At 45.7% G+C, this 24764-nt stretch overlaps 1 protein-coding gene across 1 annotated transcript; it reads right to left on the bottom strand.

The window, feature by feature from the left end:
- Positions 1–964: 964 nt before the first annotated feature.
- Positions 965–16400, bottom strand: LOC115394865 (trichohyalin-like). Its single transcript, XM_030100148.1, has 3 exons — positions 16253–16400; positions 9384–10844; positions 965–8297 (listed from the first exon to the last, which is right to left on the bottom strand). The coding sequence occupies exons 2-3, from the start codon at positions 10797–10799 to the stop codon at positions 1296–1298; spliced, it is 8418 nt and encodes a 2805-aa protein (XP_029956008.1). The 5' UTR covers positions 10800–10844; positions 16253–16400; the 3' UTR covers positions 965–1295.
- Positions 16401–24764: the final 8364 nt, after the last annotated feature.

The raw sequence follows: 24764 nt of genomic DNA, 5'->3' as shown, positions 1-24764 counted from the left end.
CTGTCTTTGTTTGGAGCTCACTTCTTGTCTTTTCCATCTGGTCCTTTTCCTCTTTGATCTCTTCTTTCTCTTGTTCCATCAAGACAGTTTGCTTGTGGATGTCATCCATCAGTACCTCCATGTCCTGTTTGTCTTTCTTCATCCTGTCAGCCATTTGATCCAGATTTAGTCTGTCTTGTTCAAGCTGTACTCTTTGCATCTCTAGATCTTGCTTTTCCAAGTCAACCTGTTGTGTCCTTTGACTGGTTGCATCGTCTCCTTCGGTCAAAATCCTTGAGGAGACATTTGCCAAATCTTCCCAGAGGCTCTTTATGATTTCATTGTAGTTCTCCACAAGTATTTTCTTGCCATCAGCATCTGCGATCTGTTGTTCCAATTCATTCTGCAAACGTAAAGTTTTGTCCATGTCCTGGTTCAAATTGTCCATTTTCTTCTTCACATCCTCCAATGTCTTCTTGCCCAGACGCTGAAGTGTCAATATCATCGTCTGGACTGACTGCATTTCATTCCTGACTTGATTCTCTCTCCTCTGGAGCTCAGCTCCTTGTTCTTCCAGTTGGTCTCTGTCATTCAGAAGCTTTTGTATTTCTTGATCAATGTCAGATTTCTTCTGGCTCAGCTCTTCTTTCTCTTCATTGATGGCTTTCTGGGCAGCTTCCGCCTCTTGGTTCTTCCAGGCAACATTGTTCCTCAGAGTTTGGAGTTCATCTCTTTCTGCAAGCACCTTGTTCTTCATGGTTTGCAGCTCTTGGGTCTGTCTGCTGGCCTCCCTGAGCTGATCATCCAGCGCTTTTTCTTTCAAGAAAATCTCCTTCACCACAGCATCAAGTCTTTGTCGTTCTGATTGAACCTGGAGGGACAGCTCCTTGAGGGTAGCTTTCTCCCTGTTGATCTCATCCAACAAACTGTTGACATGTTCTGTCTTTGTTTGGAGCTCACTTCTTGTCTTTTCCATCTGGTCCTTTTCCTCTTTGATCTCTTCTTTTTCTTGTTCCATCAAGACAGTTTGCTTGTGGATGTCATCCATCAGTACCTCCATGTCCTGTTTGTCTTTCTTCATCCTGTCAGCCATTTGATCCAGATTTAGTCTGTCTTGTTCAAGCTGTACTCTTTGCATCTCTAGATCTTGCTTTTCCAAGTCAACCTGTCGTGTCCTTTGACTGGTTGCATCGTCTCCTTCGGTCAAAATCCTTGAGGAGACATTTGCCAAATCTTCCCAGAGGCTCTTTATGATTGCATTGTAGTTCTCCACAAGTATTTTCTTGCCATCAGCATCTGCGATCTGTTGTTCCAATTCATTCTGCAAACGTAAAGTTTTGTCCATGTCCTGGTTCAAATTGTCCATTTTCTTCTTCACATCCTCCAATGTCTTCTTGCCCAGACGCTGTAAGTGTCAATATCATCGTCTGGACTGACTGCATTTCATTCCTGACTTGATTCTCTCTCCTCTGGAGCTCAGCTCCTTGTTCTTCCAGTTGGTCTCTGTCATTCAGAAGCTTTTGTATTTCTTGATCAATGTCAGATTTCTTCTGGCTCAGCTCTTCTTTCTCTTCATTGATGGCTTTCTGGGCAGCTTCCGCCTCTTGGTTCTTCCAGGCAACATTGTTCCTCAGAGTTTGGAGTTCATCTCTTTCTGCAAGCACCTTGTTCTTCATGGTTTGCAGCTCTTGGGTCTGTCTGCTGGCCTCCCTGAGCTGATCATCCAGCGCTTTTTCTTTCAAGAAAATCTCCTTCACCACAGCATCAAGTCTTTGTCGTTCTGATTGAACCTGGAGGGACAGCTCCTTGAGGGTAGCTTTCTCCCTGTTGATCTCATCCAACAAACTGTTGACATGTTCTGTCTTTGTTTGGAGCTCACTTCTTGTCTTTTCCATCTGGTCCTTTTCCTCTTTGATCTCTTCTTTCTCTTGTTCCATCAAGACAGTTTGCTTGTGGATGTCATCCATCAGTACCTCCATGTCCTGTTTGTCTTTCTTCATCCTGTCAGCCATTTGATCCAGATTTAGTCTGTCTTGTTCAAGCTGTACTCTTTGCATCTCTAGATCTTGCTTTTCCAAGTCAACCTGTTGTGTCCTTTGACTGGTTGCATCGTCTCCTTCGGTCAAAATCCTTGAGGAGACATTTGCCAAATCTTCCCAGAGGCTCTTTATGATTTCATTGTAGTTCTCCACAAGTATTTTCTTGCCATCAGCATCTGCAATCTGTTGTTCCAATTCATTCTGCAAACGTAAAGTTTTGTCCATGTCCTGGTTCAAATTGTCCATTTTCTTCTTCACATCCTCCAATGTCTTCTTGCCCAGACGCTGTAGTGTCAATATCATCGTCTGGACTGACTGCATTTCATTCCTGACTTGATTCTCTCTCCTCTGGAGCTCAGCTCCTTGTTCTTCCAGTTGGTCTCTGTCATTCAGAAGCTTTTGTATTTCTTGATCAATGTCAGATTTCTTCTGGCTCAGCTCTTCTTTCTCTTCATTGATGGCTTTCTGGGCAGCTTCCGCCTCTTGGTTCTTCCAGGCAACATTGTTCCTCAGAGTTTGGAGTTCATCTCTTTCTGCAAGCACCTTGTTCTTCATGGTTTGCAGCTCTTGGGTCTGTCTGCTGGCCTCCCTGAGCTGATCATCCAGCGCTTTTTCTTTCAAGAAAATCTCCTTCACCACAGCATCAAGTCTTTGTCGTTCTGATTGAACCTGGAGGGACAGCTCCTTGAGGGTAGCTTTCTCCCTGTTGATCTCATCCAACAAACTGTTGACATGTTCTGTCTTTGTTTGGAGCTCACTTCTTGTCTTTTCCATCTGGTCCTTTTCCTCTTTGATCTCTTCTTTCTCTTGTTCCATCAAGACAGTTTGCTTGTGGATGTCATCCATCAGTACCTCCATGTCCTGTTTGTCTTTCTTCATCCTGTCAGCCATTTGATCCAGATTTAGTCTGTCTTGTTCAAGCTGTACTCTTTGCATCTCTAGATCTTGCTTTTCCAAGTCAACCTGTTGTGTCCTTTGACTGGTTGCATCGTCTCCTTCGGTCAAAATCCTTGAGGAGACATTTGCCAAATCTTCCCAGAGGCTCTTTATGATTTCATTGTAGTTCTCCACAAGTATTTTCTTGCCATCAGCATCTGCGATCTGTTGTTCCAATTCATTCTGCAAACATAAAGTTTTGTCCATGTCCTGGTTCAAATTGTCCATTTTCTTCTTCACATCCTCCAATGTCTTCTTGCCCAGACGCTGAAGTGTCAATATCATCGTCTGGACTGACTGCATTTCATTCCTGACTTGATTCTCTCTCCTCTGGAGCTCAGCTCCTTGTTCTTCCAGTTGGTCTCTGTCATTCAGAAGCTTTTGTATTTCTTGATCAATGTCAGATTTCTTCTGGCTCAGCTCTTCTTTCTCTTCATTGATGGCTTTCTGGGCAGCTTCCGCCTCTTGGTTCTTCCAGGCAACATTGTTCCTCAGAGTTTGGAGTTCATCTCTTTCTGCAAGCACCTTGTTCTTCATGGTTTGCAGCTCTTGGGTCTGTCTGCTGGCCTCCCTGAGCTGATCATCCAGCGCTTTTTCTTTCAAGAAAATCTCCTTCACCACAGCATCAAGTCTTTGTCGTTCTGATTGAACCTGGAGGGACAGCTCCTTGAGGGTAGCTTTCTCCCTGTTGATCTCATCCAACAAACTGTTGACATGTTCTGTCTTTGTTTGGAGCTCACTTCTTGTCTTTTCCATCTGGTCCTTTTCCTCTTTGATCTCTTCTTTTTCTTGTTCCATCAAGACAGTTTGCTTGTGGATGTCATCCATCAGTACCTCCATGTCCTGTTTGTCTTTCTTCATCCTGTCAGCCATTTGATCCAGATTTAGTCTGTCTTGTTCAAGCTGTACTCTTTGCATCTCTAGATCTTGCTTTTCCAAGTCAACCTGTTGTGTCCTTTGACTGGTTGCATCGTCTCCTTCGGTCAAAATCCTTGAGGAGACATTTGCCAAATCTTCCCAGAGGCTCTTTATGATTTCATTGTAGTTCTCCACAAGTATTTTCTTGCCATCAGCATCTGCAATCTGTTGTTCCAATTCATTCTGCAAACGTAAAGTTTTGTCCATGTCCTGGTTCAAATTGTCCATTTTCTTCTTCACATCCTCCAATGTCTTCTTGCCCAGACGCTGAAGTGTCAATATCATCGTCTGGACTGACTGCATTTCATTCCTGACTTGATTCTCTCTCCTCTGGAGCTCAGCTCCTTGTTCTTCCAGTTGGTCTCTGTCATTCAGAAGCTTTTGTATTTCTTGATCAATGTCAGATTTCTTCTGGCTCAGCTCTTCTTTCTCTTCATTGATGGCTTTCTGGGCAGCTTCCGCCTCTTGGTTCTTCCAGGCAACATTGTTCCTCAGAGTTTGGAGTTCATCTCTTTCTGCAAGCACCTTGTTCTTCATGGTTTGCAGCTCTTGGGTCTGTCTGCTGGCCTCCCTGAGCTGATCATCCAGCGCTTTTTCTTTCAAGAAAATCTCCTTCACCACAGCATCAAGTCTTTGTCGTTCTGATTGAACCTGGAGGGACAGCTCCTTGAGGGTAGCTTTCTCCCTGTTGATCTCATCCAACAAACTGTTGACATGTTCTGTCTTTGTTTGGAGCTCACTTCTTGTCTTTTCCATCTGGTCCTTTTGATCTTTGATCTCTTCTTTCTCTTGTTCCATCAAGACAGTTTGCTTGTGGATGTCATCCATCAGTACCTCCATGTCCTGTTTGTCTTTCTTCATCCTGTCAGCCATTTGATCCAGATTTAGTCTGTCTTGTTCAAGCTGTACTCTTTGCATCTCTAGATCTTGCTTTTCCAAGTCAACCTGTTGTGTCCTTTGACTGGTTGCATCGTCTCCTTCGGTCAAAATCCTTGAGGAGACATTTGCCAAATCTTCCCAGAGGCTCTTTATGATTTCATTGTAGTTCTCCACAAGTATTTTCTTGCCATCAGCATCTGCGATCTGTTGTTCCAATTCATTCTGCAAACGTAAAGTTTTGTCCATGTCCTGGTTCAAATTGTCCATTTTCTTCTTCACATCCTCCAATGTCTTCTTGCCCAGACGCTGTAGTGTCAATATCATCGTCTGGACTGACTGCATTTCATTCCTGACTTGATTCTCTCTCCTCTGGAGCTCAGCTCCTTGTTCTTCCAGTTGGTCTCTGTCATTCAGAAGCTTTTGTATTTCTTGATCAATGTCAGATTTCTTCTGGCTCAGCTCTTCTTTCTCTTCATTGATGGCTTTCTGGGCAGCTTCCGCCTCTTGGTTCTTCCAGGCAACATTGTTCCTCAGAGTTTGGAGTTCATCTCTTTCTGCAAGCACCTTGTTCTTCATGGTTTGCAGCTCTTGGGTCTGTCTGCTGGCCTCCCTGAGCTGATCATCCAGCGCTTTTTCTTTCAAGAAAATCTCCTTCACCACAGCATCAAGTCTTTGTCGTTCTGATTGAACCTGGAGGGACAGCTCCTTGAGGGTAGCTTTCTCCCTGTTGATCTCATCCAACAAACTGTTGACATGTTCTGTCTTTGTTTGGAGCTCACTTCTTGTCTTTTCCATCTGGTCCTTTTCCTCTTTGATCTCTTCTTTTTCTTGTTCCATCAAGACAGTTTGCTTGTGGATGTCATCCATCAGTACCTCCATGTCCTGTTTGTCTTTCTTCATCCTGTCAGCCATTTGATCCAGATTTAGTTTGTCTTGTTCAAGCTGTTCTCTTTGCATCTCTAGATCTTGCTTTTCCAAGTCAACCTGTTGTGTCCTTTGACTGGTTGCATCGTCTCCTTCGGTCAAAATCCTTGAGGAGACATTTGCCAAATCTTCCCAGAGGCTCCCTTTATGAGTATATAGTTCTTTGTCACTTTGACTTTCTCGGTCATGTTTTCTTTTTTCTTGATTATATTTGGGTTCCAATGTCTCTGCTTGATGTCCTTCCATGTTGTCCTTCCCATTGTTTTGCTGTAATTCTCTCTTTGCGGTTGCCTCGGTCTTCCCTCCAGCAGCCCCTCCTTGTCTTCCTTGTACATCTTGCATGTTCCATGAGCCCATTTGATCTCCATCCTTTTCTCTCTGCAGCTTCAGAAACATTATCTCTAGTTCATCTCTTTCTTTCATGATCTTCTCGAGCCGCTGATCGACCTCTTTCATCTTTTTCTGTATTTTCCTCCTGAATGCACGTTTTTCCTGTTGAACAGCATTCCAGGTCTTTTTCACTGCTCTCTCATTTTTAAGGCTTATTCGAATTATCATTTTATTTTCCCTTCTCTTTTGCTCCAGCTCAGATTTCATCACCTCCACCATTCTCCTTTCCTGATCAGCTCTTTGTGATGTGGACTGCAGCTCCTGTTGTTGCTGTCGTATTTCTCCTTTCCACTGCTTTAGAGCAGACACAGTCTTGCTCAGTTTGTTCTTTACTTCAGTCTTTTCAGTTGCCATTGCTTTGAGACCTTCTCTTTGTCTCCCTAAAGAAACATTCACATTTTCAAATACAGTCACTTCCTTCCTCATGGTTTCTAAATGCCCGTGTATTTCCTCTTCGATGTTTTGAAGGTAAATGATGGAATCATTGATTTTCGACCTGTGCAGGAACACATCATCTTCCTTGCCGAAGCGTTCCACAGGTTGTGTTTCTGGATGCTGTTGTTCCGTTCGAATCTTCCATTCTTTGATTTGTTTCTTCTCCACAGCCAGCTCCTCTCGTTCTCGCTTCAGTTTTATTCTCAGCACCTCTAACTCATCCCTCTCCCTCATAGTTTTCGCCAGTCTTTGCTCCAGTTGTCTTTTTCTTTTCCTGGTTTCCTTTCTCAGTGTTTTCTTCTCCTGCTGTATTTCATGTAGCATTTCTTCACACTCAGCTTTCTTCCTCATGCTTTTTCTGAAAATCTGCTCACCGTCTTTCCTCTTTCTCTCCATCTCAGAGTTCAGCAGCTCAATTTCTTTCATTTGTCTTTTGTGTATTTGCATTGTGTTGTTCAGCTCTAGCTGCTGTCTTTCGATATCCTCCTTCAGAAGGCTCAGCTGCTGCTTCTCTGCTTCTGAAATCAGCAGTCTCGTGTCTGTTGAGCTGTCAGTCTTCACCAGCTCTTTCACCCTGTCTTCTGACAGTAGTTGGTCCTTTTCACCCGCTGGCTGGGGGATTTGCTGGCTGTCTTGGTTTGTCTGGTCCTCACGTTGCGCGGTCGGTTTGACCTCCTTGGGAGATTTGAAACCAGGTTGAAGTCCCAGAGTGGTGGTTTCGTGGTCTGTCCTTGTGGTTGCCCCTTGGTGGCTCTCTCCTCGGCTCTGGTATTGGCTCAGCTCAGCTCTCCTCTCCATCTTTAGGACGTCCGAGCTCTTCTCCATCTTGTGTTTTGTGATTGTGACTAAACGTGCGATGTCCTCCAGCTGGTTCAGTCTCATTTCGCTCTCCTTCACACTGAAATGCATGTCTTCGCTCATTTTCCCTATCTTTGCCGTCATTTTCTCCATTGTGCTTTTGAATCTTGCCATTTTTTCAAATTTTTCTTGAACATCCTGAATCTGTGCTTGTGTTTTCATTCTAAGGATTTCTAATTCGTCTCTTTCTCTCAAAGTTCTTTCTAACCTCCGATCTAGTTTTCTTTCCTTTCTTCTCTCAGCAGTTCTGTTGGATTTCATGTTTTTGGACTCTTCTTGTAAAGAGAGCTGCACCCCCCTCAGCAGCTCCTGGAAGTGCTTCATGTCGTGTAGAAATCCTTGTATTTCCCCATCATCTTTCTGTCGCTCTGCACCAGAGAAGCTGACTCCAGCTTCATTCTCTAGTTCCAGGTTGAGTGATTTAATGATTTGCTGCGTGGTGTGAACCTCCTCCATCACTCTTTGCATGTCAGTGCTTGGTGTCCCTCCGTCCACCTCTGTCTTTGAGGACTCTTCGCTTGGCCGTAGTGGTTTCTCCTTGTCCTGCTCGGTCCCTGCTTCTGCCACATTTTCAGTTACCCACACTGGGATTTCACGGATCGGCGTCTGACTCTGCAGGTGATTGATTTCTGTGATGAACATTTTGATCTCGTGATGTTTTTCCTGCATGTTCTTCATAGCGTACTGTATTTGATGTTTCATCTTCTCCTCCTGCTCCTTGAGTTTGGATATCTGCCGTTGCACTTCTTCTGTCTCGCTGGCGTTCATCATGACCTCTGTTTGATGGCCAGCAGTCGGTGGACCTTCCAGAGCGTGACTCTCAGAAGACTCTTGATGTGTTTCCATCTCTTTGGATGTACTTGGTGAAAAAGTATTTTTGAATCCAGTCTCTGTCAGCCTCCATTGTTTGACCCATGTTTTGATGGAAACCAGCTTGTCCTTTGTAGAAAATGAATACAGAAAATGTGTGTTAACAATTAAGGTAAATGATGAATCTTGGCCCCATCAAGGACTAGTCTGAGATGGATTCATCACAGTGGAGCATCCAGTTCGTGGAAGGACTCGGTTCAAACTACTGTGAGCTGCAGATTAACTGCTGGGAGCTCCTTGAAGGTTTCGTCCTGGAGCGTGGTGATGCTCTGGCTCCACAAACTGGGGATTTGATGGATTTGGACAATACAGCTACAGCAGAAATACAAGTACAGGTACAAGTACACTAGGGCTGGTCCCAAATATCCGAATATTTGGTCACTATGATGCGATCCGAATATTCTTCACCGCTCATTCCATACATGCACACCGAATCACGCCTACTCTGGGAGCATTTCCGTTGCTCCAGACAGTTTATCTGCTCCTTCATTACAAATAACTTACAGAAAATGAGGCTCATACATTGTCAGTCTGTTATCATTTAGTATCAGAGTTTATTTTGACTGTTTTTCTGTTTCTGAATCTCGGGGGCGATGCCCAAGCAATTAGTTACTTTCACTTCTGTCAGCAGACCTTCTCCCTCCAGACAGTCTGCTCTCTCCGTCCTCCAGTGTCTCTCTCTGGGCGTCTTTGTAGGCGGAGCTGATAGCTTTACACAGTCACTTCTCTAAAGTACCGTCCAACGTGTTTTGTCTGCTGCATGTGTATGCCAGCAGCTCGCACCCCCGTCACCCCCATCACCCCCGTCACCCCCCCAATCGCACACCGAATATTTGGATGATCGAAATTACCTGAGCTTGAATATTCGGAGGGCAAAAAGAGCTATTCTGACCAGCCCTAAAGTACAGGTACAGTCCGAACTGCTGTGACACAAGCACTAAAACAAACACTGTCTCTCTCTCTCTCTCTCTCTCTCTCTCTCTCTGTCTCTCTGACTCCCTCCCTCTCCTCCCTCTCTCTCTGTCTGCCTGTCTCTCCCTCCCTCTCCCCCTCTCCCTCTCTCTCTCTCTCTCTCTCTCCCCCCCCCCCACTCTCCCTCTCCCTCTCCCTCCCCCCCCCCCCCTCTCTCTCTCTCTCGTGGAGCTACAGACTCACCTTGCACTTCCTGATGTGCTCCCTGTTGGTGGCCACGTTCTCCCGGGTTCTCAGCGTTCCGTCCTGGGTCCAGCGGATCTCGGCGGCGGCTCGCTCCACGCTGCTCTTCATGTGGGCCAGGGTCTGGATGGAGGTCATGGTGTCGTCCAGCCGGCGCTCCACCTGCTGCAGCTCTGCTTCTGAGCTCCTCTTCTCCACCTCTGATTCCCGGCTCTTCTCTTCCCTCGGCTCTGCCCTCTTTCTTCTCATCGCTTCGCTCTGCTCTTCTCCTCCGTCGTGGACGTCCTGGAACGTGTCCTCCGGGCTGCTCTCTGTCCATCTCTCTGTCTGCTGTCCTCGTCCGGTGTGTTTGTTCATCTTTCCAGTCTCTTGCCTTTTCCTCTGGCTCTTTCGAATCATTTTGTTCAGTTCTTTTTTCTTCATTTCAATCTCACTGCTGATCACCTCCATGTCTCTGATCTTCCTCTTGGCGTCTTCCAGCTGGTCCTCGGCCTGCCGCCTGTCTCTCTCCAGCTCGTCTTTCTCAGTCTGGAGGTGGATTCTCATTCTTTCTATTGCAGCTCTTTCAGATTGGACGTCCTCTAACTTCTTCTGCTCTGTGTCGTCCAGGACGTCCCACAGTGTCTCCATCTCTTCCTGCAGTCTCCTGAGTTTCAGCTTCACGTTGTTGACTGTAGCTGAAGCTTTCTCTTCTGCCTGTCTCCTGCGGATCTCTGCGGCTTCCTGACTCTCATCTTCAGAAGCATTCTCCCGCCTCTGCTCGGCGCTTCGTAGCTTCAGGTTCAGGGTTTCTTTCATGCGCCGGATGAGATCTCTGTGCTGCAAAATATCTCTTTGATTCCTCTTTATTTCTCGCTGCAGGTTGACTATCGTTGTTTCTGTCAGTTCATTCATGTTCTTGATTTGAAGCATGACGTTTTTGTTTCGACCCATCAGGATGAGACCTGCAGAGAGCAGCCGGTCCGTCTCCGCCTGCCGCCTCTCGGTCTGCCTCGTCCGGGATGTTCCCGTCTCATACCGGACCGTCTCTAACCGGCGCCTCTCGCTGGTGGTGGGATGAAGAACTCGGTCTCGTCTCTCCCTCTCTCCCTGTATTTCCGCCTGAATTCTTGAAGCTTGTGTTTTTTCTTGATTGGCCACACATTTGTGTTCTTGGAGCTCTTCGGTGGTCTTCTGGATCTCCAGCTTCAGTCTCTGTATCAGTGAGTGTTGCTCATGTTTTTCTGTCGTCAGCCTGTCAATCTGCTGCTGCTGCTGGTGCGTCTGTATCTTCAGGCGTTGGATTTCGTCTCTCTGTTGTTGTGTCTCCTCCCACAGTTCTTCGATGTCCTCAGTTAATTCACTGGTCAGTTGCTTTTGTATTTTTATACTTTCACTCTTGGCTTTTTTGTTATCTTGCAGTTGCTTTCCCTCCATTTTCCTTCCACGGTCCAGGTCTGTCCTCTCTCGGTTATCTGTGTTCTGTTCAGGAAACAAACAATAGATTAATATGTAACGGTGGACAGCTCCCAGAAGACACTTCACAACACTTATAGCATGTTCCTCAGAGGCAACTGTACTGCTGATGGACATTACTGAGGTCATCACGAGACAAAATGTCCCCAACGTGATGACAGCAGGTACACCTGGACAGGTGAGGACAATTGAGGACCGATACACCTGGACAGGTGAGGACAGGTGAAGACAGGTGAGGACAGGTGAGGACAGGTATACAGGACACTCACAGAGGCCGTTAACCACACACACACACACACACACACACACACACACACACACACACACACACACACACACACACACACACACACACCTTAAGGCCATCTGGCGTTACCAAATGACCTCACATGCGTCTTTGAGGACCGTTGGATGAAACCCATCTACACAGGGGAAGAACATGGAAACTCCACACAGACAGTAGACTGGTTTGTTGCATTGCTGCCACTCTTATCCTGAGACCTGCTGATGAGGAAGTGCGACTGTTTTCCACTGAACTGGTAAATTAATGCTCTAATGATTTAACGTTTCCAGTTCAACAGGTTATGAGGTGGTTTTTTTAATGATGCTGTTATTTTGAAAGGGGGACCAGCCACCACCTCCGCTAGTTCTGTTTCCTGTGGCTAACGCTAAACTGCAACACAGGAGCAAGAGGTGTATTGAAAGAGGAAGGTGCGCTATTACACGACCCTCTGTAGGACGTTACTGGCTGCTTCTCTGCAAAACAGTAAAGTGACGTGTGTGATTTGTGCACACCGTGCACGAGTGTGTGTGAATGTCTGCCACTGAAGAGAGAGACGGTTCCACGGTGTGTCCTCATTCTCCCTCTGTGGAGGACAGAGGATGGCCTGGGGTGTTTCAGCAGCTGGATGAATGAGAAGGAGGCGGAGTCTGTTTTTCTTTTTTTAATTGCAAGAATGATCAAAAATACAAACACATTGGCATTTACATTTCTACAAAATCACTGACATAATCCACGGCACATTAAACACACACACACACACACACACACACACACACACACACACACACACACACAGTTACATTGCATCAGACATCATCAAATAGTTGTACATCTTCAAATGCTTTGAGAGGAGAAAGTGCATTTTTACTTTTCATACATTTAAGAGATTTTCTGGAGTTTTCCTTGAGCTGTCGCTTGAACACAGTGAACATCGGCTTTATCTTTTTATATCTGCATGAATGAACAAAGTATTTTGAGAGTAATATCAGGTTGTTTACAATTCTTTTAATTGAAAGTCCTTCAGGATAACACCAAGGATAATACTGTCCCGTGTTAAACTGTCCTGCCGAAGTTGGAACTGATTCAGTCGTTTCAGGATCACATTCATAGAAAGTCCAGTTGTTTTGGTTAGTATTGAATCTCACGCTCAGCAGCTCCCCAGATGGACAAATTCCATTCAGGACTTTAAAGTGTTCCTTCTTTTGTTTTAGGAATAACAGGGAATTTTTAGTATTCGGTTCTTATTTTTTAATTTCATTCATAGGAAACTTTGAATGATTGCATTCCTGATTGATTTTACTGGATATTAGCAATTGTTTAAATTTTTCCGAAGGGTTTTGTTTGGTATTGTTTATTCTATAAAATGTTGTTTAGAATTTTCTTCGATGGTAAACTGGGTGAAAGTAGCTCGCCAGTTCAGTATTTTCTATTAGATGTTTAACAGTTTGAGGGATTTCATTGCACACCTTTTTAAATTCAGACTTTCTGCATGTTAAGTTGTAGGTGTGACAAAGATCTTCAGAAGATAGCCATTTACCACTGTTGTCCAGTAGGTGGCATACTGACTCTATTGCTTTATCCATCCAGTGCTGTAAAAAGAGAGATTTCCGATTACAAAGTACATATCTGTTGTTCCTTAAAGGCGTGTGGTGTAAAGTTATGGTTGAACATGAGCTTCCACCTTAATGGAACATGTTTATGAAATGAGAATAACTTCACTGGTAGTTTATCAGTGTTGAAATCTCAAGGAGAAACTTGATCCCACCCATTTTCATAAATAAACTCTCTAGAGACAAAACCAGATACTATGTTTTCAGATATGAAAGTTTTTAACCGTTTTGTTTTCAGAACTGTGTTTAAACACACAGAATCGATTGCCTGCAGGCCTCCTTCTACATATTCTTTTAGTATTTCAGATTTTTTTTAATGTAGTGAACTCTGTTATTCCAAATAAAATAAAATTTATTTGGTTTATGACTTTAATTGACTTATCTGGTATTGACATGGAATATGCAGGGTAGACACATCTAGCTAAAGACTCCATTTTGGTCAAATAAGTTCTATCTGAAACCGTGAGGTCTCTTTGTGAACAGGAATTCAGTTTTGATTTGCAGTGAGAGATTTTGTCTTCAGTGTTTAACTTTGCATTTCTCCCATTTTGAAGGAGCTTCACTGGCTGCCAGTCTCTTATAGAGTTAACTTTAAGATTTTGGTTTTAACTTTTCGGGCCTTGCACGACCAAGCTCCTTCTTATATCCACAACCTGCTCCAGGTCCCCTGTGATGATTTTAAGGTCTGCTGACCACGATCTCTTAAAGGTGTGGCGTACCCGGTTTCAGACCAGAGGAGCCTGATCTTTCCAGGCCGTTGCTCCCAGGCTCTGGAGCGATCTCCCGCTCTCTCTCCGCTCGGTTGTGTCTGTTGACGCTTCTAAGACACAACTCAAAACCTTCTTATTCTCTCAAGCATTTGCTTAGTTTTTCGAGCCTGTTTTGATCTCATTTTTAGTGTTGTTTATTTATCTATGTGTATTTAATTGTTGTCTTATTTATATATGCTGCGAAGCACTTTGTCGCTTTTTGTCTGTGAAAGGTGCTATATAGATAAACTTTACTTACTTACTTATCACTTATATTTTCATCTTTAGTTAAATGAATCCCCAGATATTTAACACAGGATTTAATGGGTATATTGTCTGCTTCTGCAGGATGACACTCACGTATGGCCATTAGTTCACATTTACTGCCATCCAGTGTCAGTCCAGACGCTTCAGAAAAAAGATCAGTCAGTTTCAACACATCAGGGATTTGGGAACACTTCACGTACCAAGCAGGCCCGGTTTGGCCCATCCCCTCACAAATACCACAGAGGGGTAGGTCCAGCAGTCCAAAAGCTCTTACAGGTAATATCTGAATGTGGAGAGTTGTGAAAGAGGGCTGTTCTGGTTTGGACCAAACGAACGGAGCTCAGAAAGTAGTTTGAGCCCTGTCCGCCATCTTGCCGGAAGTCCTATGAGGAGGCGGAGTCATGTACGTCTCAGTAGGCTGGATTGCTGCTATAGATTTAACAGATGATGATGAGGATGATGAGGATGCAGATGTGCCTTCGTTTAGCTAAAATCTGGTTGAAAATCTTTGTCCAGGCCTGGGTTTCCATTATCCGGTAATTACCGGACTTTGACCGGTAAAATCTGCCGAAGTCCGACATATTTTAACACCACCGGTCAAAATGTCCGGTGAAAAATATTCCCTCCAAGCTCAATTTTATTTTGAATATTCCCTCCAAGCAAAAATTGAATTCAAAAAGGCAATTTCCACGTAATTTTATTAAAAAACAACAACAATAAAACCCCGAATTTTATCTTTTATGAATGAGCGTGGTCTATGTGGGAAAAAACTCTTTTTCAGGCGGAACTAAACTTGTAGCACGTGTTTCATTCCTCCGACAAAGCGCGCAGCACAACAACAGTACAGGGAGACACGTGGAAACAGGCGAAACTTAAAGACTTTTTTACTAAACAAAACAGTTCAGAGGAGAACGGGCTGGGTACCGTTTAACGGTACCTCAGTGGTACCGACCAAAAAACTTCGGTATATACTGGTACCGAACAAGAAACGTGCGTATGGGTATCAGTGTCGGTTCTTAAAGCGGCAGCGCGTCAATAAACGTGCGTGGAAACGATGGTTCAGTTCTTCTCTTTTACTGAAAAAACGCTGCATCACATCATTGAACATGTCACCAGGTCTTGCGGCTCACACTCTTTCTAACAGCATGCAGAGAGCCTGCAGCCTGCAGCCCTTCTTCCTCTGTGGTGTCTGTGTCAAATAAGGTTGAACATGCAAACAGCACCCCTAGTGGCAGGAAGTGTAAATGCAGTCATGGCGTCGTCGGTGCGCTTTGAAGGCAGGTACCGAAAAAAATCACCGTTCAGGAACCGGTACCGTAGGTGAGGTATCGAAAAAGTACTTGTACCTGAAAAATATATAGCAGTACGCAGCCCTAGTTGGAGCCCTATAGAGCGCAGATGTCATAGCTGCTGTCAAGTGCAGATCCTGACTGTCGTTATTGGGGAGCTGTCCGGGACGCCGCTGTCTGACTCCTCCTCACTGACACACTGCAGGGCTTATAGTCAGTTTCTGTTAACAGTCCACTCAGGTTGGGACAACTTTACTTTGAAGATAGAACAAATGTTTGTAGGACCAAATTATTTATGTTTTTAAATCGCTTTTTGTCACGACAAAGTTTACATCTATTGAAAATACACCCCCACTTAATAACAGAATAGATTTTTGTTACAGGCTTGCTTTGCAGGTGAGTAGACTTTCCACACCAGCGCATTCCGCCAATGCAGAAGTGAACTAACGCCGCTCGCCACTTGCAGTGTAGGCGGACAGAACAAGCGCCCCTCGCCACCATCCGCCACTGGATCATACCCCTCCGTTTGGAGTGAGCCTCGGAAGAGTCTCCGTTTGGAGGGGTGAACAGCCCTCCTTCTGGGCCCTACCCCTCCGTCATGATGACAATCAGGACACTCCCACCCCTCCACGAGAACGCGCAAAACGGAGGGGTAGGGCTAAGAGGTGAAATGGTATTCAGCTAAATTATATTTAACTTTTCCTTGGATGGTTGGGCTTTGTATTTTTCTACTTTTCTTTCTACGTTTTTTGCTGCTGCAACCCTGCAGTTTCCCCATGCAAGACAAATAAAGGACTTTCAATTCAACTCAGTTCAATTTGCATGACTCCATGCAGCTCCTCTGAATTTGTCTTATCTGTGTAATCACTAAACATCACAGTCAATTTGAGCTTGAAGTCTGTTTTCTGTGGAAGCAGTAAAACACTTTGACCGGGAATCATTTTGGATAAAGCCGTCTAAGCTCTGAGCAGTCGTTGGTAATTCTGTTTTCCATTACGGTCAACATTATTGATGCAGTTTGAAAATCCACCACATCTGTGAATTTGATCCATTTTGACTTGAGCACGTTTGTGTCTGATGCTTCATTTGTGAGCGACTGTCAATAAAATGAGAAGTTGGAATTTGAAATGTTTCAGACTGAATTAGCGTTTCGGTCTTTTCAGGAATGAACAGGAAGCCGACGGCAGCAAGACGAAGTTCAATGAATGCAACTCACCGCCGCCTGTGGCTGTCCCCTCTGAGGACCGGGGCTGGAGCCGGAGCAGGAAGCAGGAAGCAGGAAGCAGGAGGAAGCAGCCACAGCAGGCCGAAGACGGATGGAGAACAGTCTTACCTGTCCTGGTTCTGCCGTTCCACACAAACATGAGGAGAAACTGAGAGTCAACACACAGCGGTATCTCCTCACACACACTGCAGTGGGCCGGACAGATAAGGGGGTGGACAGGAGGTGTGTGTGTGTGTGTGCTCAGATGATAAGGCACTGAGACTTCTACAAACTGTTCCTCACTTCATGAAAGGAAAATAAAAAAATAAACAGATCAATAAATTCCTCCTGCGACTGTCGAGTGAAGATCTGGAAAAGACAAACTGGAGCAGCTGCAGCGCCCAGAACCGGGCCGTCCTGAGGACGAGCTCCTCTGGGAAGCTGGGGGACGCTTTATTGAAGACACACAAAATACTCAAGAAACAAATAGATTCTGTTTACATGCGTCTCCGTCCTCTCTGTCCCGCGAGGCGCCGAATGAACTACATTAAATGTTTCTTCTTTTCATTCGAGCTGTTCACTCCTCAGAAGAGTCCTGCTGCATTCCTCCTTTCTCTTCACTAGTGACCAGGAGACAAGACAGAAGTCAAAAATCGGTAGAAAAGACTAAAACAGGCATAGAAACGAGGACAGTCAAAACTGGGCCTAAGAGGAGAAAGAGCACTGTTCACTGGAGTCCAAATCTCAAAACACCAGGGGTGTAACGATAGAAAATGAGGCTCAAACATCGTCAGTATGTTATCATTTAGTATCAGAGTTTATTTACTTTTTTACTGTTTTTGGCAGTGCCCCAATGATTAGATACTTTCAGATAGATAGATAGATAGATAGATAGATAGATAGATACTTTATTGATCCCAAAGGGAAATCTAAAAGGCAGTCTGTGCTCACATTCACACTTAAAATGCATTCCAGGATTAAAATAAGTAAAAATATTTAAAAACAATAGATTACACAGTACAGTACCAAGGAGTTAAAAACACTGAAGAGCCTTACTCAACATGCCCCGCTCTCCGGCCTGAGATGGCGGAGTGGTTCAGTCTGATGGCCCGGGGCACAAAAGAGTTCTTTAGTCTGTCTGTGGAGCAGGTCCATGAGGGACCGAGTCCTCGCTGAGCTCCTCTGCTGGAGAACACTGAGTGCAGGGGGGGCCTGGTTGGACAAGATGTTCTTTATTTATGCTGAAGTCCTCTGTTCCACCACCTTCTCCACAGAGTCCAGGCTCAGTCCAGACAGAACCAGCTCTCCTGATGAGGCGGTCCAGCCTCTGAATGTCCCCCTTCCTGGCACTGCCCCTCCAGCACACAACCGCATAGAACAACACACTGGACACAACGGACTGATAGAAAACATGTGGCAGCTGTGAGCAGAGTTTGAGGGAGGAGAGCCTCTGCAGGAAGTACATCCTGCTCTGCCCCTTTTTATAAACTGTGTCCATGTTCTGTGCCCAGTTCAATTTGTGGTCCAGGTGGAGTCCCAGGAGCCTGTATGAGGGCACCACCTCCACCTCTGCTCCACTGACGGTGACAGGACGGGGGAGGAGGGCACCCGGCGGAAGTCCAGCACCTCCTCCTTGGTTTTAGAGGTGTTCAGCTGGAGCATGTTTATGGAGATAATTTTGTGTCTTTATTATTCAATCAATCAAAAAAGGTTTTGCAAACAAAAAAGAGAGTTGAGACCGAAAAACATAAAGTTGCAATCAAAAAATAAAAGTTCAATCAAATAGAATAGATCTGAGAACAAAATTATTTAAGTGGCAACCCCACCAATTTTTTTTGACATCAAAACAGAAAAAAAGTTTTGGTTTTGAATTAAAAAGTTTTGGTTGTAAATCCAAAGGTTTTGCTTGCGAATCTGACTGAACCCAGTGGGCGGGGCCAACACTGGTGGAAGAGAGAAGAGCTCCTATTGGTCGCTTTGACCTGGCTCCTCCACCGCCTGTCTCTGCGCTGCTGCTGCTGCTTCTGCACTCGGTAAAGGCCAGGACACACTACAGGATTACTGCAGTTGTCCATGCCCGAGCCATGGGCCGAATTCTGTCCCGGTTTTCTCCTCCCAATTGAAGCCGCCAAAGGTCTGATTGTCAGGAGTATGTAAATGAGTTCGGGTCCGATCTTCCTGTAGTGTGCCGTGTGTTCCCAGAGATTTTTTTTCCAATCGGAGCCGCTCTGGTGGCGTTGGAAACCGAGATCGTAGATAATGAACATGTTTAATATTTCCGATCACAAATCCTGTGGTGTGTGGTGCCCCGACAGACCATCAGCTCCCAGCCGACCTGTCCACACCCTCAGAATAAAGCTCCCTGATTGGCTGAACAGCTCCGTCTCACAGAGGTGTTGGAAAAAAAAAATCCCCCCTCAGCTGTCAGAGCTGGAGACATGAGGTGTGTTCAGGATGGCAGAGCCAGAGGTGGGCGGAGCTAGACGAAGCAGACGGCGCAGCCGTGGGGCGGAGTTATCAGTCTGCCTCCAACTCAGACAACCCTGTGTTCTCCATGTTTGTGTTTCTCATGACTCCACCGTGGGGGGTGTTTACAGGCCTGGCGTCCGGGGGTCAATTAGGGGGGCCCCGGCCTGTGCCTCCTTGCCCCCCCCCCCCCCGGCTGTCAGAGGGGTAATTTTTTTTCTTCTTAAAAACAAAAGAATTCATAATTTCTTTCGTGTGTCACATTGTGTTCATTCATATTCAGTTAACTGAATTAAATAAAATTTAAAAAACAAAATAATTTAAAGTTACGTTTTGGCTTCTGTCATGTGACGGTGCGCTGCTGCAAGTGCGGACCGGCGTCAAGGGGGGGGCAGACTGCCTCGCCCCTTCAGTCAAAATATAGTATTTCATTAAAAAAATTAAGTTTTCAGTTTATTATGTGCTTAAAAAAAAAACAGAAAACTCCGCTGGCTTGGTCAAATCAATATGAAGTGTTGGGCTATTCAAACCCCCCCCCCCCCCCAAAAAAAAAAGCAGAGTCCAGCTCTACTAAAGGTGAGAGCTGCTTATTTTATTATTTGTTTTGTTACTATTTGTGCTTTTTAGCAGTGTGGTTAATGATCATATGTTGTTAGACATGGTAGAACAGGCCTCTGATCTGTGGATTCTGTTTTGGTGTTGCTCCGTTACTGTTTTTTTTTAAAAGCCAGAGCTCCTAAACTCAGTAGTGCAGAAAATGATTGGTTATTCCTCAATAACTGTATCGCTCCTGGATGAACTGGATTTCGTTCAGACCCAAACCCAGATCTGGTTCACTCATCTGCAGCTCGCCAGTCCTGCAATAATCCCAATGTTTTAATTCATCTCCATTAATAACCATCACGGAAGAATAGGAAATATTGGAAAAACAACTTTCTGAGGACTTGGACGTATAATGAAACTTTTTCCTAATCAATGCTAAACACGTTTTTATCCTGGTCTAAACCATTCACTCTGGGGACAAAAAATGATTTAAGCTATTTGGTGATTTAAAAAAAAAAGTAGCTTGTTTTTTTTTTTTCCAACATTATTTTTATTAAATTAAATTCACAAATAACATCTCACAGTACACAGACAAAAAAAATTGCCCTCATATCAGAGAAAGCATTGAGGGCAGCTACATTACTGTCATTATCATCATTGTCTAATGTCCAATCACCCTTACTTTACAAACCAGATCTGTGTAACATCAGTTAGTGCAAAACAGAATATATGAACTGTAAATATAGTTAGTGAAAAAGTAGCTTGTTTGTCACAGATTGCTATAACTTATTTCTATACTGTTCCTCTCTGGAGTGGGACGTAAAAAAAAAAAAAATAACCACACATGAATAAGCTAAATTATTATCAAATACGAGCGTAAATTATAAGAAAATCACGGCAAACTACATATGTTCCCCTCGTCTGTACTGTACCATTTCAGCTTTCTGACAGTTAACACTCCGTGCTGCGCGCGCACTGGGGGGGGGGGGGTTCACTTATTATTAATAGTGGAGATTGAAGTAAACACAGGACTGAAGGGAAACCGCCCAAAGTCATGTTTGACTCTGCGACATTTGGAAGAGCGAGGAGCCGATTCTCTGATGAAGAATCTTCTAGTCTGCTCCACAGGACTCCACACACTAGAAGATCAGGAGAGGAAGATCTGGTGCGATCTGTCCTCCGTTGTCTTCCAGTGTGTGGTCTCTGAATAGGGGAAGATTGAAAAAAGCCTGTAATGTGTCCTGGCCTTTACCGAGTGCAGAAGCAGCAGCAACAGCGTGGAGACAGGCGGTGGAGGAGCGAGGTCAAAGCGACCAATAGGAGCTCTTCTCTCTTCCACCAGTGTTGGCCCCGCCCACTGGGTTCAGTCAGATTCGCAAGCAAAACTTTTGGATTTGCAAGCAAAACTTTTTAATTTGCAAGCAAAACTTTAGAATTCAAAACCAAAACTTTTTTCTGTTTTGATGTAAAAAAAAAAAATTTGGTGGGGTTGCCACTTAAATAATTTTGTTCTCAGATCTATTCTATTTGATTGAACTTTTATTTTTTGATTGCAACTTTATGTTTTTCGGTCTCAACTCTCTTTTTCGTTTGCAAAACCTTTTTTGATTGATTGAATAATTAAGACACAAAATTATCTCCATACATGTTCCGCCTGCACCAGCCCTCAAAGTCCTTCACCAGGGCTCTGTACTCCCCCTCCTCACCCCCCCTCACACATGCCACAACAGCAGTGTCATCAGAGAACTTCTGCACGTGGCGTGTGTCGGAGTTGTTCTGGAAGTCCGAGGTGTATAGGGTGAAGAGGAGGGGCGATCGCACTGTTCCCTGTGGCACTCCAATACTACAGGACTGAGATGTAGACTGTTGACCTCCCATCCTGACCAACTGTGGCCTGTTGTTTAAATAGTCCATAATCCAGTTCACCAGGTGAGGGTCCACATCCATGCTGCTGAGCTTCTCCTGGAGCAGCCAGGGCTGGATTGTATTAAAGGTCTTCGAGAAATCAAAAAAGAGCAGCCTCACAGCACATCCACCCACGTCCAGGTAGGAGAGTGCACGGTGTAGGAGATAGAGCACCGCATCCTCCACTCCCACCTTCTCCTGGTAGGCAGACTGGAGTGGGTCCCCCCTACCCTGTACCTGTGGTCGCATGAGCTGCAGAACCAGTCGCTCCAGCATTTTCATCACGTGGGATGTAAGTGCAACAGGTCTGTAGTCCTTCAGCTCTCTGGGGCGGCTCTTCTTAGGTACAGGGACAATGCAAGATGTTCTCCACACTGAGGGGACCCTTCCCAGGCGCAGACTCAGACTGTAGACATGGTGTAGAGGGACCGCCAGCTCCTCAGCACAGACCTTGAGGAGCCTTGGGCTGATGCGATCCGGTCCTGCTGCCTTCCTGAGGTGGAGTTCAGCTCCATCCTCACCTGGTCCACCGATATAGTAGGGAGGGAGGAAAGGGGTCCTGGGATATGCACAGGGAGAGACTGAGGTGCCCCTGGTCGGAGGAACCTCCTGGGTGGAGGAGGGCCGGAGACTGGGGAGGGACTGAACCGGTTAAAAAATATGTTCAGCTCCTCAGCCATCTGGGGGTCAACGCCCCCCAGACTGCTCTTACTGCCACAGCCTGTAAAGGTTTTCATGCCATTCCAGACTTCCCTCATGTTATTGCCCTTCAGTTTGTTCTCCAGCTTTTTCCCATAAGCCTCCCTAGCCTTGTTCAGACAGGTCTTAATCTCCCTTTGTGTCCCACGTCTTCTCTCATCATCCCCACCATAGAATGCACACTTTTTCCTGTTCAGAGCAGCCTTCACATCACGGGTAATCCATGGCTTGTTGTTAGCGTAGCACTTCACAGCTCTGAGAGGCACCACTGAATCCACACAAAAGTTCAAATAGTCAGTCACAACATCCACTGGCACCTCAATATCCTCTCCATGAGGGTCTACAAACACACTCCAGTCAGTAGTGGCAAAACAGTCTCTCAGTTCCTCCTCTGCACTGGGAGACCACCTCCTGACCTGTCTGGTGGTAGAAGCCTGCCTCTTCACAAGGGGAGTGTAAGTAGGCTGCAGGTAGACAAGATTGTGGTCTGATTTGCCAAGAGGAGGCAGAGGGAGTGCTGAATATGCATCCTTAGTGCTTTCATATAACAGATCAATTGTCCCATTTTCCTTGTGGGACAGTCAATGTATTGATGGAACGACGTGAGGGTATCCTCCAGAGTCACGTGATTAAAATCCCCAGATATGATGTAGAGTGCATCGGGATGTTGTGCTTGAAGTGTCGTTACAGTGTTGTAGATTGTTTCCCGCGCCATCTTTGGGTCGACCCTCGGTGTGATGTAAACACAGAGCGTGATGACATGTGAGAACTCACGTGAGACGTAGTAGGGTCGGATGCTAACGGCTAGCAGCTCCAGATCAGGGCAGCAAATGATAGATTTAATTGTCAGATGGTTTGGATGACACCATCTTCTGTTAGCGTACAGAATGAGACCACCTTTGCTTTTCCTGCTGGCGACAGGGTCCAGGTTCGCGCTCACAAAGGAAAAGCCGGGTAAGTCCACGTTAGCATCTGGTAGGTGTTGTGTTAGCCAGGTCTCCGTGAGGAGAATCAGACTACACGCCCTGTAGGTGTGTTGGTTCATGATCAGTGCCAGAAGTTTGTCAGATTTATTGGACAGAGCATTCACATTCCCCATTATGATCGCTGGTACGGGTGATTTAAAGCACTTCTGCTTGATGGTTTTAGCTTCCAGTTTCGCTCAGATGGCATTTACCGGGCTGAACATTGCCCCTCAGTGCCAGTAACTCCTCTCTCGAATATATTAGCCTACTCATGTTGACTGTATGAGTAGATCGGGTGAAAGAGTCCATAGAAAACCATAGAAAAAACAACATAAAGGGTCAGCAACACACACCGAGCTAACAGACGTGCAGCCCTTCTCACGCAGGTGCAATACATTTCATTCCTGTTGAGCAGCAGACCACCAGGACTGGAGCAGGAAAGACCTACAGACACTACAGTCTGAAACCTTCAAACCATTTGATCTGCAGAAAGAAAAGCTGTGAATCGATTCCAGTGGTTTGATTGAAGCAAAACACATGGATGAGGATTAAAGTTCAGCTGTTTAATTTAGTGAGGATGAAAAGATTGATGTGGAGGCAGGATGGACAAAGGCTGTGTCTGACCCGAGACATCACATGGGACTGGAAAGGACATCAACATCCATCCATCCATTTTCAACCTCTGTCCGGTCCGGCAGCAGCAGTCTAAGTAGAGATGCCCAGACTTCCTGTCCCCAGACTTCCTGTCCCCAGACTCTTCCTCCAGCTCTTCCTGCAGGATCCCAAGGCGTTCCCAGTCCAGCTGAGAGACATAGGGCCAATCCCATTTTTCTTTCTAGCCCTCCCCCTTGGCCCTCCCCCTTTGAAACGGAGTGCCAAGGGGTAGGGCTGAAAGTAAACCCCTCCGAATTGGAATACCCCTTCGACAATCACGTACGTCATCAGTAGTCGCCGCTGCCGATGACGGAAGCAGATGCGACAATTGTTTGCTGAAGAATGTTTTCCTAACATTTTCAAACTTTACTCATTGAGAAAATACTTAAATTTATGAACTTCTTTCGTTGCGGACGCCGCCATCTTGCCGATCTTGCATGTCTGGTGGCCGGTGGCGAAGGGCAGCGGCGGGAGCACTTGTTTTGTCCGCCTACACCGCAAGTGGCGGGTGGGGTTAGTTCACTTCCGCATTGGCGGGGACGCTTGCTTCCACACCCGCGCATTCCAGGCAGGCAGTGTTGAAGAAACCAGTTTATTGAAAATAATCTTCTATCTGTTGTGTTTGGAATGCGCCTGGCATGCACGGGTGTGGAAACGAGCGCCCCCGCCAAGGCGGAAGTGAACTAACCCCGCCCTCCACTCGCAGTGTAGGCAGACAAATCAAGTGCTCCCGCCGCTACCCTTCGCCACTGGCCACCAGCCTTGCAAGATCGCCACTGGATCATACCCCTCCGTTTGGAGTGAGCCTCGGGAGAATCTCCGTTTGAAGGGGTGAATAGCCCTCCTTCTTGGCCCTACCCCTATGTCAAAATGACAACTGGGACACTCCCACCCCTCCACGTGAACGCACAAAATGGAGGGGTAGGGCCAAGGGGGAGGGCTACGGGGTGAAATGGGATTCAGCAATAGTCTCCCGAGCGTGTACTAGGTCTTAACTGGGATCTCCTCCCAGTGAGACATGTCCGGAACTCGGGACGGTGGGAGTTAACGGGCGGTGGGAGTTAGCGGGACGATGGGAGCTAGCGTATGATGGGAGCTAGCGGGACGTTTCTGCTGTGAGCTTCCTCAGAGGAGCTGCTGTCTGAAGCTCTGGTCTTGCAGCTCTGCTTCCTCCACTCAGCTTCACGGACTAAATGCCTTTTCTTGTCTGCAATAGTTCAAACAAGCGTCGACAGCATTCTGACTGCAGAAGAAAAAATTGAGTTCTCATAAAAAAGAAACAAACGTAATTT

Source organism: Salarias fasciatus, chromosome 10 (assembly GCF_902148845.1).
Source record: "Salarias fasciatus chromosome 10, fSalaFa1.1, whole genome shotgun sequence".
Taxonomy (NCBI): Eukaryota; Metazoa; Chordata; class Actinopteri; order Blenniiformes; family Blenniidae; genus Salarias; species Salarias fasciatus.
The sequence above is the reverse complement of the archived record's forward strand: the minus strand, read 5'-3'. Positions and strand labels throughout refer to the sequence as shown.

Coding starts and splice junctions, on each gene's coding strand:
- LOC115394865 (XM_030100148.1), bottom strand. CDS start 10,799: ATGGAGGGAAAGCAACTGCAAGATAACAAAAAAGCCAAGAGTGAAAGT. Junction 8,298..9,383: donor AGCACATCAGGAAGTGCAAG/GTGAGTCTGTAG, acceptor TTTTCTACAAAG/GACAAGCTGGTTTCCATCAA.